This window comes from Periophthalmus magnuspinnatus, chromosome 21 (assembly GCF_009829125.3).
Source record: "Periophthalmus magnuspinnatus isolate fPerMag1 chromosome 21, fPerMag1.2.pri, whole genome shotgun sequence".
Taxonomy (NCBI): domain Eukaryota; kingdom Metazoa; phylum Chordata; class Actinopteri; order Gobiiformes; family Gobiidae; genus Periophthalmus; species Periophthalmus magnuspinnatus.
Window position 1 is genome coordinate 29,801,345 of NC_047146.1, and position 16,540 is coordinate 29,817,884.

Sequence of the window (16,540 nt, forward strand, 5' to 3'; positions counted from 1 at the left end):
GTATGAATATAGCTTAAAATTATGTAATAAAAAACAATGCATTCTTACTGTGGGCAGGGTTGCCGCTCCATAGATTTGACCTGTAACTTGTCCAGGTAGTGTCACTTGCTTGTCGCCATGGAGATAGATAAGTTAATGCCAAAACAGGTCTAAATGGTAAATGGTCACATTTTTATATAGCGCTTTTTCACCTTTAAGGGACCTCTCACCCGAACACACACACATTCATACACCAGTGTACGCAGACACTGGAGGCAAGGGGGGTTAAGTGTCTTGCCCAAGGACACAACGATCGCTAACCTATGTGTAAGTGGATCTGACCGCTCAACCAATAATGTTTATGTCGAGAGCGGGATTCAAACCACCAGTGTTTGAGTCAGTTGACAAACACTGAGCTGCTTTCGCCCTCTACAACATTTTAGTACATTTTTTTGCAGGCAAATTGTATCTTTCATTTTGAGTTTCAAGATAATTTATTTGTTTTCAGGTGGACGCCGGTTGGATCGGGTTCTGGTCCGTCATTGGTGGATGTGTGTTTGGAATCGCCATGGCAAAGTAAGTCATAAATAAGAAAAAAAAAAAATCATATTGCTTCTTGTGTTATATATCCTGTATTATGCATCATACTGGTGTTTAGTTAAGGATTATATTGGTCTAAAATGAAAAATTTGAATAGATTCACTTTATAAAGCTACGTTCATTTTTGTTTCATGTGAATAGGCTCAGTAATTACAGACATATAAATCATAAACCAGGTCAACAAAATCTGCAATCTGATACTTAACCAGCAAAATCCACCATAGAATTCCAATGTGTCCTCCAACTCAGCTGATTTCTAGCTTTGTTTTGGTTCCTTATTCATTACACAAGAGACAGTTTCCTTTTAACGACGTATGTTTAACCACAAATTGTATTGAATATGTAATTAATGTAGTAATAATCTACCATAACATAGGATTACCAGTGTGTACAGCTCACCAACTGAAGGTCACTACTAACGCTCTCTTAGCTCATACACTTTCTGTCACACTTCTAACCATAGATCCATGCTTATATCCTTGTTAGCTTTAAACGACTCTAATCTCTTTTTAACGTGAGATCAGTTGTCGTTGTCGTTCATTGTTTTCAATGAGCTGATGGACGCGGAAGTGACATCACACTTAACAGCTCCAGAGTCCAGAGTTTATAACCTTCATTTAGACTTGGTGCTGCTCATTTGAACTCGCTCAGGTGTTAAACTGCAGACTCAGCTCCTCCTTTGACCCTGGTTTAAATGGGGACCTCATTTCCTTCTGCTCAGATGCTGTTTATAAGATGCACGGACATATTATGCAAATGTTTGGATCTACTGAGTGCTGATCTGCTGACTACAGTGAAAATGTAAATGTAACCACTTGGTTTGGAGCCGAATCCGATTTGTTACCTGCATTTATCAGCAAATATGGTCCATGTTATTCAACAGGATCTAAAGACGCATAATTGAGCAGTAATTAGGGCAGTGAATCAACTTTCAATGAGGATCTTACTTACCGTATTTTCCAGACTATAAGTGGGACTTTTTTTCATAGTTTGGGCGGGGGTGTGACTTATATGCAGATGCGACTTATATGTGAAATTATTAAAATATATAATTTCACATCTGTGTTATTGTCACACTGACAACCTCGTGAGGGCACTGTAGGCTTGTGTACCAGTATCTACTACATTTAAAATTTTAACATTATGGTCATTTAAAAGACATCTGAGAAAGACTGAACAAAAATTCCCCCTAAATGAAAATTGTATTCTGTTGAGCCTGATGACAGCCACGCAGAAGCGACGCTTCAAGGATGTTGAATGGATTTAGTGATTTGGAGTGAGATCCAGAATAAACTTGTTAGCTTATTTTTTATGCTTCAGTTATCTGCTTAACTTAATATCTTACGTTAACATACTAGACAAGTATTTAGTTCTGTTTATACTTCATGTAGTTGAATAAATATGCCGGTAAATGTGTTACGTTAGCGTGTTGTTCTCTATCTTATTGTTATTATTATAACTTGCCTTTAAAGATAAAATGTCTGTTCTTAGTCTTGGTTTTGTAAAATAAATTTCCCCCAAAAATGCGACTTTTAGTCCAGTGCAACTTATATATGTTTTTTTTCTTCATTATTATGCATTTGTTGGCTGGTGCGATTTATACTCTGGAGCGACGTATAGTCTAGAAAATATAATCTAAAGTAATCTTTAAAAATAGTGATCTGCTTGGGTCTTGGTTTGAAACCGAATTTAGAGAAATCAGAATTATGATTTTATATCATAATTGAATGAATGAATGAATGAATATTGTTTATTTGAGCAGACATAATATAAAAAATAAAAAAATAAATACATTTTGCCAGTTCAGACAAAAACAGAAACAGTGTACATCCAAATCCAAATTTTGCACAATGCTCAAAAGGAGTAAGCAGAAGTATAATACTTGTGAGAGCTTACCCCCCATATTTAACTAAATCACACAATTCAGATGTTGATCGCAGTAGCAGAGGTTGTACAGAAAAGTTAGGTCACAATTCATCGTTTTCCCAAATTTGTAGTTAGCATTTATCTATAACATTCCTTCACCGTGTGTGCGTGTGCATGTGTATGTGTATGCATGTAAAGTGTATGTGTGTATCATCCATACACATGCACAGACACACCAGATGTGCATGTGCATGCATGTAATGTGTGTACATAATGTTTACATAGATTAAAAACTCGCTAAACTGTAGTTAATAGAAAGTACATCGAGGCAGTAGATAATACATTACAGAGAGTTGTTACCACCAACGACATTGATGAGTATTCATAGTTTTACTATGATCCTTCTTTAGTAGCATAGTTTTTAAATATATTTAACTGGTTCAGTCGTTTGAAATTTACTAGAGAGATACTACATTTTAAGCTTTCTTCCACTTCATTCCAAAGATCAACTCCACGTCGGGTTATGAACATACTTTTTAGGGTAGTGCGAACACACTGTTTCCTAAGATTCATTTGTCCCCTCAAATTGTATTTATTATCTCTAATTTGAAACATGCCTTGGATATTATTTGGGAGCAGATTCTAGCGTGCTTTATACACAATTTGTAGAGTTTTGAATTTAATTAGATCTTCAAATTTGATTATTTTTGACTTAAGAAACAGAGGGTTTGTATGTTCCCTGTACCCAGCATTATGAATTATCTGTATCGCCTTTTTCTGGAGAATAAGAAAACATTGTAGTATATAACTTGAATTTCTAAATCTATATTGCATGACTAAAAATCAATTGAATTTAAAAAAGTAAACAAAAAATGAAAGCTAAGGTTATTTCTTATGAATACTTGCAAACACTGGTACAGGATCATGTGAAACCCCAGAGCCCCATGTGCAGCTGAATCTGTTTTTTGATTGGATAACCATGTCCAGCATGTCCAGTGTTTTTGTCATTTAGAATGAGATGTTAGATGTTAGAAGTTGAAAATGGTTAAATAACTTAACAATTGTTATTAGTAAAAGCTATATTTAATTTGAAAATGTTTACCTCAAATCCGGGGACACCGATGGGTCATGTTTTCAAAATTGGAAATGAAAATTCAACATCTACCTTTAAAAATTTGTATTCAATCTTCAAGAGCTTCCTTAAACGTATTTATTTTTTCAGCAACTTGGTTTTAAAGGTGTACTATGTAGCTTTTCTGGTGGAGGCTCTGCTATTTTTCTTCCAGGAAATGATAATGCTTTGCTTAAAATGTCCCAGAGTATGGCATTAAACTTACCCATTTTCTTAGAGACAAGCCTGTGAGCCAATCAACCCCGCTCAGTTACAATACATGTTTTTCAAGATATGTTGAGCTATAACAACTTGACAAAATGCTAAATACTTATATTTAATGTCATACTGTGGAACATGCAGGCAAGGCAATAACATCTCCATAACAATCAGGATGTAGACCTTTAACCATACAAATAGCAAAATAAAAACTGTCAATTGGACAAAAGTTTTAGAGTGTTCGTCCTATGGGCTGCTTCATCAGGTTGCTGGTGGACTCTGCCTTATATATATCTCTGAAGAGAGGCAATAACTACACTGAAACTACTACAAGTGTGAACTGTGCCTGAGTCATATTTTGCATAACCGTTCAGGCGTGTAATGGGTGCTCTCACATCTATGAGCATACTGGCTATCACTTTTGTCACTATTCTGTCCAGGCACCGCTTGGATGAGTGGTAAAACTCAACTTTTGTCCAGTTGACGGAATTGAATTTTTCTTATGCTATGGATCTTACCTGGACGACTGAGGAATTACACTGACATTTAACCAGAAAAGTTACATAGTGCACCTTTAACATCCTCTTTTTCTTCCCCTTAATTCCATAGGCTAAATCGGCCTGAATGAGTTATACCTTTTGCCTTAATGCTAGCACCACTCCTCTTCCTCCATTGATGAATATAGACCCTTATGGAGTTAAGAAAAAGTGTTTGGGCTATAGAAAGCAAAGAGCCCATTCATCCGTGCTCTGAGTGATATATGCAGATGGGACAGAGCTGGTCCTGGATTTTCTGAACGAGGTAATCAGGAGAATGAGCTGCTGCAGACTCCAATGTTAATGAATGGAGGGGCAGAGTGTGTGTAAACAAAAGCACTGAATTATTATGTTGATTGTACACAGACGTGTGTGTTCAGTCTTAATAAGGCAAAGGGCTCATTCTTTACACAGCTGTGGAGAGACTTTTTCTGTACTTGGGATTGTAAAGGGCGCTAATTATCTGGTAAAAAATAGTATATGGGTGTATATGGTATTTGAACATGGTTGTGGATTAAATATTTCTTTTTCTTTAAACAAAAAAAAATGTATCTAGCTAGGTCCAATGACAAGGCAAACATTTTAAAGAAGACATGTTATGCCCATAGACTGAGTGAGTGTGACGTCACTGATAGTGCCCCAGTCAAATGAAACTCATCGAGGCTAGCAGTTATGGGGCGAATTTGGAGATAGATAAGGCAGTGGCCTCCAGCAATCTAACCAGAATTGAATAAGCGGCTTGGATGGGCAGCGAAACGTCTTCACTCTTACAACGATTTGTCCAGTTGACAGAGTTTAACTTCGTCCTTTGCCATGCTATCAACATAGTTGCATTTCACCATAGCAAGCTCTGAGGTGTTTCTTTTAACATTTGTGTATGATCCACAGTAAAAAAAAAAAAATCGAAGTAGAGAGCAGTGGGCAGAGATAGGGGGTAGGTGAAACAGGCATTTTCTTAGCACTCAAGCACCAAATGCAGGACAATACAGAATACCTAAACCATGCATGTATCAATCAAAAGACAACTCCAAAGCTATGATGAATCTATTTTGCATAATATGTATTCTGATAAATACACAACTAAAATCAAGACAAGACAAAAATGTAAAAAATATAAATACTTTTCCAAAGTTTAATCTGTGTAAACCACATGCATTTATGGGATTAGCTTCAGACCCCAACCCAATAATAATGGTCTGTGATGGATTCAATCATGATTCTAATTAAATGAATTTCACAGCTCTAGTTTTAGTAATCATTTTGTGCTACAGCTAATGGGATCACTGTACCTGATTTTTACTGAAAAAAACAGAACTAATTCATTTGAAACGGTTTGCAGTGGTCCAAATTTTATCCTCACTTACCTTATGCATTCCGAGCACCCTTATTTTTCAGTTTTATAGTTTATAAGCACTTTTCACGACTCTCAGAGACCAGAGCGGAGTTTTGACGTCATGGTAAAGCTAACAACAACTAGCATGGTAACATACATTTCTTGATTATTGGACAATAAAACACTTTATAATTCGATGCAGACAGCACACAGAGGACTTATTTTGACACTGAGAGCTGCTTACCACTATATCTGTAATCTGGCAAATTTTGCTCAAACACATGAAAAAAATCAGGTACAGGACTTTTAAAGACAAGCACGTTGAACTACCAGCTTCATTTTGAGTCTGTGCATCCCTATTTTTAATCATGAAATACATTCGGTCTATGTGTCTCCCGGGCGTTTATTTTTAGTTTTTCAGAAAAGACATGAATTTCCCTTAATATTTATTTTATTCAAATCACCACTTGCCTCTCTCTTCTTCATTAAAGCTAGTCATCATGACCCATCATCACCCCAAAGCTATGGCTCCTTTCCCCCGTATTCTACAAACTTTTACTCTTAGCTCATCTTGGTTATTAGATACAAAAATGGCCTTAGCTCAGTGTTTTTAATTTATTCTTCTTCTGCTTGTGCTCACCCCATCTCCATCATCTGTGAGGCATCATTAAGTACAGTCTCTGGATACTCGAGGTAATGAACTGACTAAACCTGCGATGGCAGCCTCAAAAAGTCCATTTATTAAGCAGCGAATTTGAATGTTCACTTCAAGTACAATACTAACCTTCTCTGTGGTTTAATGCTAGAAAATTTGTATTTTTTTTATTGTATTTTTAGCAATGTGAAGAGTTTTGTGTAAATATATTCAGAAATCCTTGAGATTTTTGTACTTTAGCGGTTTATATTTCAGTCCTCCCAAATCTTAAGACTTGTTGTCCCTTTTAAAGAAGACATATTATGCTTTTGTATGTGATACTTGTAAACTGCAACATTGATCTAAATGGCTTAATAACAGAGACAGGTCCATTGACGTCCTGTTTAAAACTGCAAAGTGATAAGTCCCACTTCTACAGTGATATTTCACGATAGTAAGCAGCAGACATTTTTAACCCTATATAATGGCCAGTCTGATTTAGTTTTTGTTTTTATAATCACAGAGTGCAGAGCAGTGGGTGAAGAGAGGGCTTAGGTGAAAAATGAAATTTTCTGAACACAAGGCTCAAGCACAGTAGGATTACTCAAACATGCATGAATCAATTGAAACTTGACTCTGAATAAGCTTTGGGCCTGCAACTAAACATATATATTAAACATATATATATATATATATATATATATATATATATATATATATATATATATATATATATATATATATATATATATATATATATTAAACATATATATATATATATATATATATATATATATATATATATATATATATATATATATATATATATTAAACATATATATATATATATATTTAATTCTTTGATTAATTGGTTCATTAAATTACCTTTTATAACTTCATGATTTCAAATGCAACAGCAGCAGGCTACAATAGCGCAGTAGATTTACAGTTATGGTCAGACTCAGCCCCACACAGTCATATCGTGTCTGATGGGTGATTAATGAACAGCTGATGCACTGCGTTCAGTGTGTTGTGTACAGCGCGTGGTGCCATGAGCCTGTCATCTGCAGTCCATGGTGTGTGCGTGTGTGTGTGTGCATGTGTGTGTGTGTGCGTGAGCAGCACCTGCATGTGTGCCTCCACAGAGCTCTCTGCCAATGTTCTCACACATGTACAGCTGTGCTTTGTGTGGAAATACAGCACAGATGTTCAGACAGCTCCTGTACCTGTCATATCTGCTACATTATTTAAAGACTGTAAAGGTGTCCTAGTCGATGTTGTAGATTATGTCAACGAATCCATGCAGCTCTAGTAGCTTATGATGAGAGACCACTGTTATAACATTAAAATCTCATAAAAGTCCATTTTACATAATCTGCCCTTTTTAAAATGTAAACTTTGAACAGAGTCTCTGTAGCCATCGATACTGTAATAGCAGTCAATAACTACTGCAAGCCAATAACATAATACTCTCTTGCCGATAGAATTATTGCAAATGTAATCACAATTACAGATCATTTTTCTAAAGTCATTCAGTCTTATGTATATTATCACAGTTTTGCATAATAACTAATATTCAGGTCTAGTTTGACTCAGACCTTTTGAATAATGACTCAAAGGTGACCGCTGCTTTAATCCAAACTTCATGAGCTCGATCAGTGACAAAGCTCTTTATCAGAGGCTGTAGTGTGAGGAGCAGAGCAGAGTAAGCCTCTTACACTCTGCATGACAGCCTCAGATTGGACTGATACAGAGTGTTTAAGACTTTGGTCTGGTCTGGACTTAGAGGAGGACCAGGATTTACAATCTCTTTCTCCCTTTCTCTCAGTCCTTGTCTCTCTCTTCTCTCCCTTTTGTGCTTGTAGCCCTCCCAATCTTCTTTCTCTCACACAAACTCAACTCTATTTTGCCCTCTCTCCTTTTTTCAACCCCCTCCTTACCTCCTCCTACCAATTTCAAAGCTAACAATCAGTATATTTTCCATAGTTATTAGTTATAAATGTTTCTGTGTTGTGTGCAGGTTTGCAGACTCAATTCGGGGGATGCTGAAGCTGATCTTGGTGCTGATGATGGCTGGAGCATCTCTGGCCTCAACATGGTTCACTCTCACCTGTCTGAGCCAGTACACTCACCTACCCTCCACTGCAGGTACTCCACAATTACACGTGTATTTTGTATCATTATTGTAATCTTTGAGATGAGATCAGTCAACTGTGTGTTGTTGGCTTCCAAGTTTATCGATTGTAAACTCTGTAGTACTTGGCAGTCTACTTCTTCTTCCTCAGGTTGGAGGCCAAACTTCCTTGTCAATGCCCAGTCTCGTCTAATCTCTGAAGCTAAGCAGGGCCCAGCCTGTTTAGTACTTGGATAGGAGACCACTGGGAATACCATGTCCCACAGTGAGACAGCATCAGTTCAGGCAAACTGTTGTTGTGTGATTAGGCAAGGCGCTTCAACCACATTTCCTTGTATGAATGTAGACTGTGAGTGTTGGCAGCCTCTCTATCATCAGTCTATCCCAGGTCAGCTGTGACTACAATAGTAACTTACCACCATGAATGAAGATGGCACAAAATTGTAACTCGACTTTGAGCATCTGGAAAAGCGCTGTATAAAACAGTGCATCATTATTATTATTAGAGCCCAAGCATGAATGTGGGAGGAGGGCAAAAATGGCAAAAATCGAGCAGTAAACAATATGTACAATGTATAGACAGTTAAATTACAGTTCAGTGAGCTCTAATTTAGAGAGAAGACCCAAGAAAAAATATTGAAAGATGTCTGGCCTAGAAAAATGTCATTGTAGACAAATAAAACTCATAACATAGCATAAAAAATAGGTCACATCAGGATATGTAAAAGTTATATTATGGCCCCGCCCTAAACCCTATAGTAAGTCGTCCATATTGGATCTGACCCGGGATCGATAAAATCACTCATCGTAATCTTTTGACATCTCCTCTAACAGTTTTCATCAAAAACACTTCAAACTTGGCCAAAATATACAAAACCCATGTGCAATAAATGGTTGTCAATTGACTTTTAAAGAAAATGTCGGGCATGGTCATGATTTTTCAACAAAATGTGAATTTAAAAAAAAAAAACATATATATATAAATCTTTCATAAACTTTGTCATATTTTAACCCAATGCACATGCACATTTCTGAGCTGGATTAGCAGGTTTAGCAACGACATTTTGAACAAAACTTTAGATTCAAAAAGGCTTAAGAGAGAAGAAATGGAGGCAATCCTATCTTCAATGATTCCCAATTTAAAGGCAGTGTAGAAGGGCTGGTTGGACAAAGAGCAGGCCTGGTTAGCAGAGCGCACAGCCCACCAGTAGGAGATGCAGTGGGAGGAGAAAAGGACCTTGTTAGAAGAAAAGCGAAGGTCAGAAGACAGAGCAGCTCCTGAAACTGAAGGTGGAGGAGCTAGAGAAGGAAAAGAAAGTGTGAGGGAGAGAGAGACAGTCCTAAGTACAGCTTGGTTTAGATGAGACACAAGACTGTGGTTCAGACAGAACAAGACCATGAAGCTGGAGATGTTAAGGAGCAGGAGAACATCTCAGACCTCATAATCAAAGCTGTTGGGAAAGGACAACGGGGGGAAGGGAAATAAGACAGAACTCCCAAATGACCAAGGAGAACTGACTGAGAAGTCAAATACTGAAGAGATGCAGAAGACTTCAGATGTAGTCAAGAAGGTGTCTCATGCACCAAAGTCTTCTAAAAAGGTCAGAGGAAAGTCTTCTCGCTCATGTAGCAGTTTCAAGGAAATGAAACTGAAAAACCTAACTTTGTACAAGAAACATAGCCTAATAAGAAATGTAAGGTCAAACCCAACCTCACAAACATTATTTACACAACAAACAAAATAAAAAGACTGAAGAGCCTTCAGTAAGATTCAAGATGAATGTTCAAACTCCTCAAAGAATTCAGGAACATTGAGGAACTTGGTAATGAGGAGGAGACAATCCAAAAGAATCATATTTTTAAGTGCTTTATCAAACTTCTATTCCAGCTGAAGAAAAGCAATGGAGATGCAAATGCTTATCTGAGATCAGTCATGAACCAACAGCAAAAGCCAGAGAAGAACAGGAAGAAGAAAAATAAGTCAGGATTGGGCTCACTGGCTTTTATGTTTAAATACTGAGGCCCTCTCTCAGAGACTGAATCAGGTTTCAGCCCTGGTTTTAACTTGATTTAGTCTGAGCTTTGGAGCTTGATTAATCCTATACCTTAAACCTTAATTGGACTAAAGGAGGCCTAAACACGGTCTGAGCTGGACTAAACTAGGACTAGCCCAGTGAAGGACAAGGGTGGACAGATGGGTAAGTAAAATTTGACAGCCAATACTTCAAACATTTTATTAACCACTAATACAAATTAGTGATGAATAGGATTTAGCAGCAAGATGGCGTTCGACCAACATTGCTCAAGCAAACCAATGACACGATTAGAGGAGGAAAGGTTTTTATGCAGAATAAGACAGGAGATTGTGTTGTTTGTGGAAGAAATTATGGTACATAAAAAACTGCAGCCTTTGTGATTTGCTAATTGCATTCAAATTGTGATTTTTATTCTATTACAATACATTTTGCAGCCCTACAGCCTACAAAAAGTTAGCAGGCCCCTATTAAATTCCTTAAATTTTTATTATTGTGAAAAACTAAACATTGAGAAAATATATCAAAATGCCACTAAAATAGGGCTGCAATGATTAAGTGACTACTCGTTACTAGTCGACTATAAAATAAAATCTCTGTGTAATCCTTCAGTCGTCCAGGTATAATCCATAGTAAAAGAAGAAAAACAAAGGTTGCAAGGGCCTTCTATCACTTTATCACTATCACAAATTTGTATTTAATTCACCATATGAAAAAAGCTGTTCTAAATTTCTGCAGAAAAAAAAAAAAAAAAAAAAAAAAAAAAATATATATATATATATATATATATATATATATATATATATATATATATATATATATATATATATATATATATATATGCTTGTGAATATTACAAAAAATTGGCAGTTTTACCAATATCTCACGCTAAAATTCACATCAATTTATTGCATTTAGCAAAAAAAAAACTTCACATACAATAATGTACCACGTCGATTATGTTACATGTAATAAGCTCTGGCTGAACAACAGTTTCACAGGGTTTCTGCTGGGCTTTAAATAGCATTAAAAGTAATTAAATGGGTTTTGCCGAAATTAAGGCCTTAAAAGCATTTCAAAGCTAGCTAACATTCAATTAAGTTAATTTTGTTGTTGTAAATGTAAATGCTGTGCAGGCGGAGCGCTCAGATACACTCTGAGTCAGGTAGGGGGACACACTTGTCAAAGCTCAGGCTTGGAGCAGAAAAGCTGTCTCTTACATTGCAATGAAATAAGCTGTAAAAATGTTTTGTATTATAATAACTATCTATAGGTTCTCATCATTCTGCAGTTTAACAGTGTTTACAAAATGGTAACTTTGACGAGATAAAAGCTTCAATGTCTTTCTACCTCTGGTAATGGCATTAAAAATACTGAATTGTGGTATTAAAGGTCCCATATTACGCTATTTTCTGCTTTATATTATAATGTTGTTTCCACATCAAAAACATACCTGTAGTTGTGTTTTGTTTCATTTACACATGTTTAACACACAAACCTTGATTATTTAAGATGTTCTTCTGTCAGACAGAAAATGCTCTGTTCCTCCCTGTGATGTCTTCTAGCAATAGAGGAAGTGGTCCACTGTGTTTTTAAACTTCATACATCTTCACTAGGATCATTTGGATCATGTTAGCCCTGGAATTGCCAGTCTCTGCTTAAGTACAAAACCTAACCTAAAAAACTACCACACAATAACATCACAACTACATTTTTGTTGAGGTAACACCATTATAATATGGCTTAAAGCTCACAAGAGTCACATTTGTGTAATATAGGACCTTTAAAAACTGTTTGGTTTGTTGAAACCTGCATAAACTCTGTTTCAACCATAAACCTACCAATTTGCATTGTATTTCCTGCCTGTACTGGAGCTAGTCTCCTCTAAATATTGACTCATTTAGCCTCACTCTGCCCCAGCCAAGTTCAGGAGTCTGTAGTTTCAGTTTATGATATCGGCTCTCATCATCCATCATCATTGTGCGCTCCCAGGCTGCTGCTCTGTGACACTGCCCAGAATCAGTCCCTGGCTCTGGGTCAGTTCTCTTGCTCCACCTGGCTCCTCCTCCACAACTCTGTCTCCTCCATCCAAAGCTGTTACCTCGCTGCCAGGACACTCCGATCAGCACCACAGGGCCCCGTGAACAAGTGACCCAGCATTCGCTTTCTAATTAGGTCAGATTAACAAGGGAGACCGTGTAATTATGTGTCATTGGTTTGCATGGGTAGAAGGGTCCAAAATTAACATAGATAGAGACTACTGTATAATCATATGGACATTATTCCACCCCACCCACTTTTTGAATCCCATTCATTTCAATGGAGAATTTGAGAAAGATTTTGCTGCTAAAATCTGCAATAAAGTAAGATTTTGATTTGTGGCAACATAGCACTGATTCTCTGGGATGCTTTAAAACGGCTCTGTAGTCCCATAGAACTTATTTTCCTCATGCAAAATAATGCAACCTGAATGACAATGGTGGCGCCCACAGCAACTTTCAGAATAATGTGGATAGACTAATTTTACAATATGCTGGCTGTCAATGAAATATTTAAAGCCATTGTGTAACAGTTTAGCAAAAGATAGACTTATTAATTTGCCTGGAGTGTTGTACAGTATGGCATAAAACTTTCAATTTCCAGGTGACAGCACTGGGCCAAGTTACAGGACAGTAATGCCATACAGCAACATTTCATGCAAATCAATAACATCTATATGGACACAATGATAATACCCCCACCAGAAAAGTTGCATAGTATGTGCACATTTATGGCTAATATAGAATAAAATGTACAAATAAACTTTAGGCCATAATCTATGTAAATTAGACTTGAATACAACATTTTGAGGACATTTCCCATTCAAAAGATACAATATTTTGTTTTGAATTGTTCATTGCTTTGCCATCAGTCCTAATTTTTCATCATTCTGGTCCTCTGGATACTGCAGCCCCTATCACAGCACACATGAGACTCTGTGGTCTGATTTAGTGGACAGTCCTGATGATGTGGGCTGGTTCGGGGGTCGATCTGCTCCCGGATCAGAGTGACACAGAGAGTGGATATCTTCACCTGAGCATGTGCCCCAGAGTCTCATTCACACAAACTGTAGACCTCAGCCAAATGGGACCAGCTGTGCACACCACCCAGCCAATGTTTAATCACAGGGTTTCATCATGACCAGATACAGAGATGGTCACACCTGAAATAACAGCGTTCTATTATTTTTTTTTTCTATTAATATAAATAATTATACTGTGTAACTTTTCTGGTGGAGCGTACATCACCTGTGTGTCTCCTTTGCTTTCTTTGGAATATTCTACAGTATAGTATAAAACTTCTCCATGTCATTTGTACAATTCCATGTTTTAGTTGTTTAAAAAAGACATATTTTTAAAACTATAATACAGTGGTCCCTCACTATATTGCAGTTCACAGATTTTTCCAGTGCAATTCTATATGCTTTTTACAGTGTATAAATGTGCATTAAAACATTTATAATAATTGTAAGAAATAAAGCTGACTACTTCGCGGATTTCGCCTATTGCGGGTTATTTTTAGAACGTAACCCCCGTGATAAACCAGGGACCACTGTATTATTGTTAATTTTGTACCTCCATATTGATCTAAAATGGCTCAGTAATACAAAACAGGTCCTGCTCAAAACAGCTGATGGGTCTCACCTCTTCATAGTAGTATTTCATCGTAAAAAACAGCAGATTTTTATTTACATGATTTTATTGTTGAAAAATTATTATGGAAAAATGTTGAACCCTATATGCATGAGCCACAGTCTGAATTTAATTTTAATAATTATAAGTAAATATGGAGTTGTGGGCAGAGAAAATGGAGACTAAAGCCTTGGATGCAGGATAAATCATTCAAAATACAACTTTGAGTTAATGATGAGAGATCACCATCATTAAAAACTCAAGGTTTAACCAACATGTCCCTTTTAAATGGCACTGTCTAAAAGTATCTATGTTGTCTATGTTCATGAATGTTTTTATTACAAGCCATACTTTATATTATGATTCAGTTAGAACAAAAAGATAAAGTTGAAATCCATCAATATATGAGGTAAAAACATGATTATTTTGTCATAGAACCTGTTTTACTGTTTATTGTTTTCTGCACCACAAAAAGCACAAACAATTTTACTCTGTCAATGTTCACCTTCTGAAGACTACACAGTGCTACGTCGATGCATTATTTCCTTTTTCATGTTTATCTAAAATTATGTTTGCTTCCCAAATCTTCAGACAAATAAAATGTCCCCGGTGCTACTTCTACACTCGGAAGTCGTCTGTGAGCACTGGAGGGGCTGTAACACTGTTTTTGTTGTTTCAAAACTGGCAATTTTCCCTCCGTCCAAACCATTTCTCTTTTGTTTCGGTTAAATTGCAGCCTCAGGAGCAAAGTTTATGAAATGGAATGTTATTTGAGGTGGAGGCTTTGTCATAAATCTTTTTTGAGCGGTCCAGGACAAATGTGGCTGTGGGAGAGAGGCATAAATCAAAATGAATGCACAATAAGTTTGATCATTTAACACTTGGTTACAATCAAGGCTCAAGTTGGACATTGTGTTTGATTTTATAAACTCTTTCTATAGTTAAACTTTGTAGTAGATGGCAGATGTGAAACCTGTTCCCCCCTCCCCCCTCCGTCACCTGGCCTTTGTTTATCCTCTCTGGTCTTCTTCTGTCAGGCTAAAGCTGGCACACCATCAGACAGCATTAACATAGATAGCATCTTGTGTTGTTACATGAGAATACAACGGAGGTCAGTCGACCAATGTAATTACAGATAGTTGATCTGCTCCTTCCCAGGCCGCTTTTAGATGTGACAGTTTAACACCTAATGTGTAAAACTGCATCTAATGACCGTCAGTCTAGTCAGCTATTATTTTTTTTCATTTTGTTGATTAGTCACGTGATTATTTCTTTTGTGCCTTATATATATATATCCCCCCTATCCCCTACCTGTGCTCCCCTATCAGAGAGCACAGGTGAGACTGAAGAAAGGCCAGGTGAGAGGGGGACAGAGCTTTTTGACAGTCTTAAAAAATAAATACTGTTGGGGTGTTCTAAACCAGAGTTTATCTGTAAATTACTGACATAATGAGAGACTCAGCACAGATCTCTGTGGGGAGAGGAAGGTTTGTGCTTTGAGCAGATTTGAGTGAGTTTGGTGAGACCAAAGTTTCCTGCAGAGAGAGACAGGAGATGAGCCGGTGCTTTCTCTGCCTCTGCTCAAAGTTTACAGTGGTGTTTCTGTCGGTCACAGAGCAGACACCTGTCTGTACTCACTGAACCACTGTGTTGTGTCCAAATTCAACATTTTCTTGTCTTGGCACTGGGGCGTCACATACTTGTCCTCTTGGAGATATATAAGGTTAATGCCATACTGTGGAACATATTGGCAAAGCAATAGTCTTAGTGCTCTTTAAAATCTAATTTCTAGGGCTTTAGGTCTGTACTCTATTAGTTGGTCAATGTTTTCTTGGGTGACCAAAAGGTCATTAGTTATTATTATTAGCTTTTATATGGGACAACAACAGAAAACAGTGGTTAATGAGTGAGTTAACTGAACATTTTGGTATTTAAAATTGTATTTGTAAAAAGGGAGATTAGATTCATGATTCATGAATTTAATCTTTCTTTATATAAATACATTGTTTACCCGTACTTTTTCTGTATAAATAGTAGTTTTTGCTTGAATTCCCATGCAGGTGTAGTCTCGTGCAGTTTATGTCCGATACATAAATATATGCAATAGTTTTAAAAGCTTTTGTGATGCCCCCCTTTTTGGTCAACTACAGCTCTACTAACTTCTCCTTTCTGTATCCTCTGCAGCGATCCTGTACACCTCCTGCATTCTGATTGGGATCTTCATAAACAGCAGCATTCCCATCTTCTTCGAGCTATTCATCGAGACAGTGTACCCGGTCCCTGAAGGCATTACCTGTGGAGTGGTCACGTTTCTAGGGAACCTGGTCACGGGCCTGCTGCTGTTTTTTCTCACTTTCTATTGCAAAGGTAAATGCACCACCAGCATCCAAAATGGCCGACATCTTCAATGAGCCTCAAAAACCA

The 16,540-nt window shown here is 37.0% G+C and overlaps 1 protein-coding gene across 1 annotated transcript in view; it reads left to right on the top strand.

The window, feature by feature from the left end:
* slc49a4 (solute carrier family 49 member 4) overlaps positions 1 to 16,540 on the top strand; it is an 88,008-nt gene that overhangs the window by 54,618 nt on the left and 16,850 nt on the right. The window contains exons 6-8 of the mRNA XM_033987569.2: positions 488 to 555; positions 8,299 to 8,426; positions 16,301 to 16,483. Of these exons, the coding sequence (XP_033843460.1) occupies positions 488 to 555; positions 8,299 to 8,426; positions 16,301 to 16,483 (379 nt within the window). The remainder of the gene's footprint in view (positions 1 to 487; positions 556 to 8,298; positions 8,427 to 16,300; positions 16,484 to 16,540) is intronic.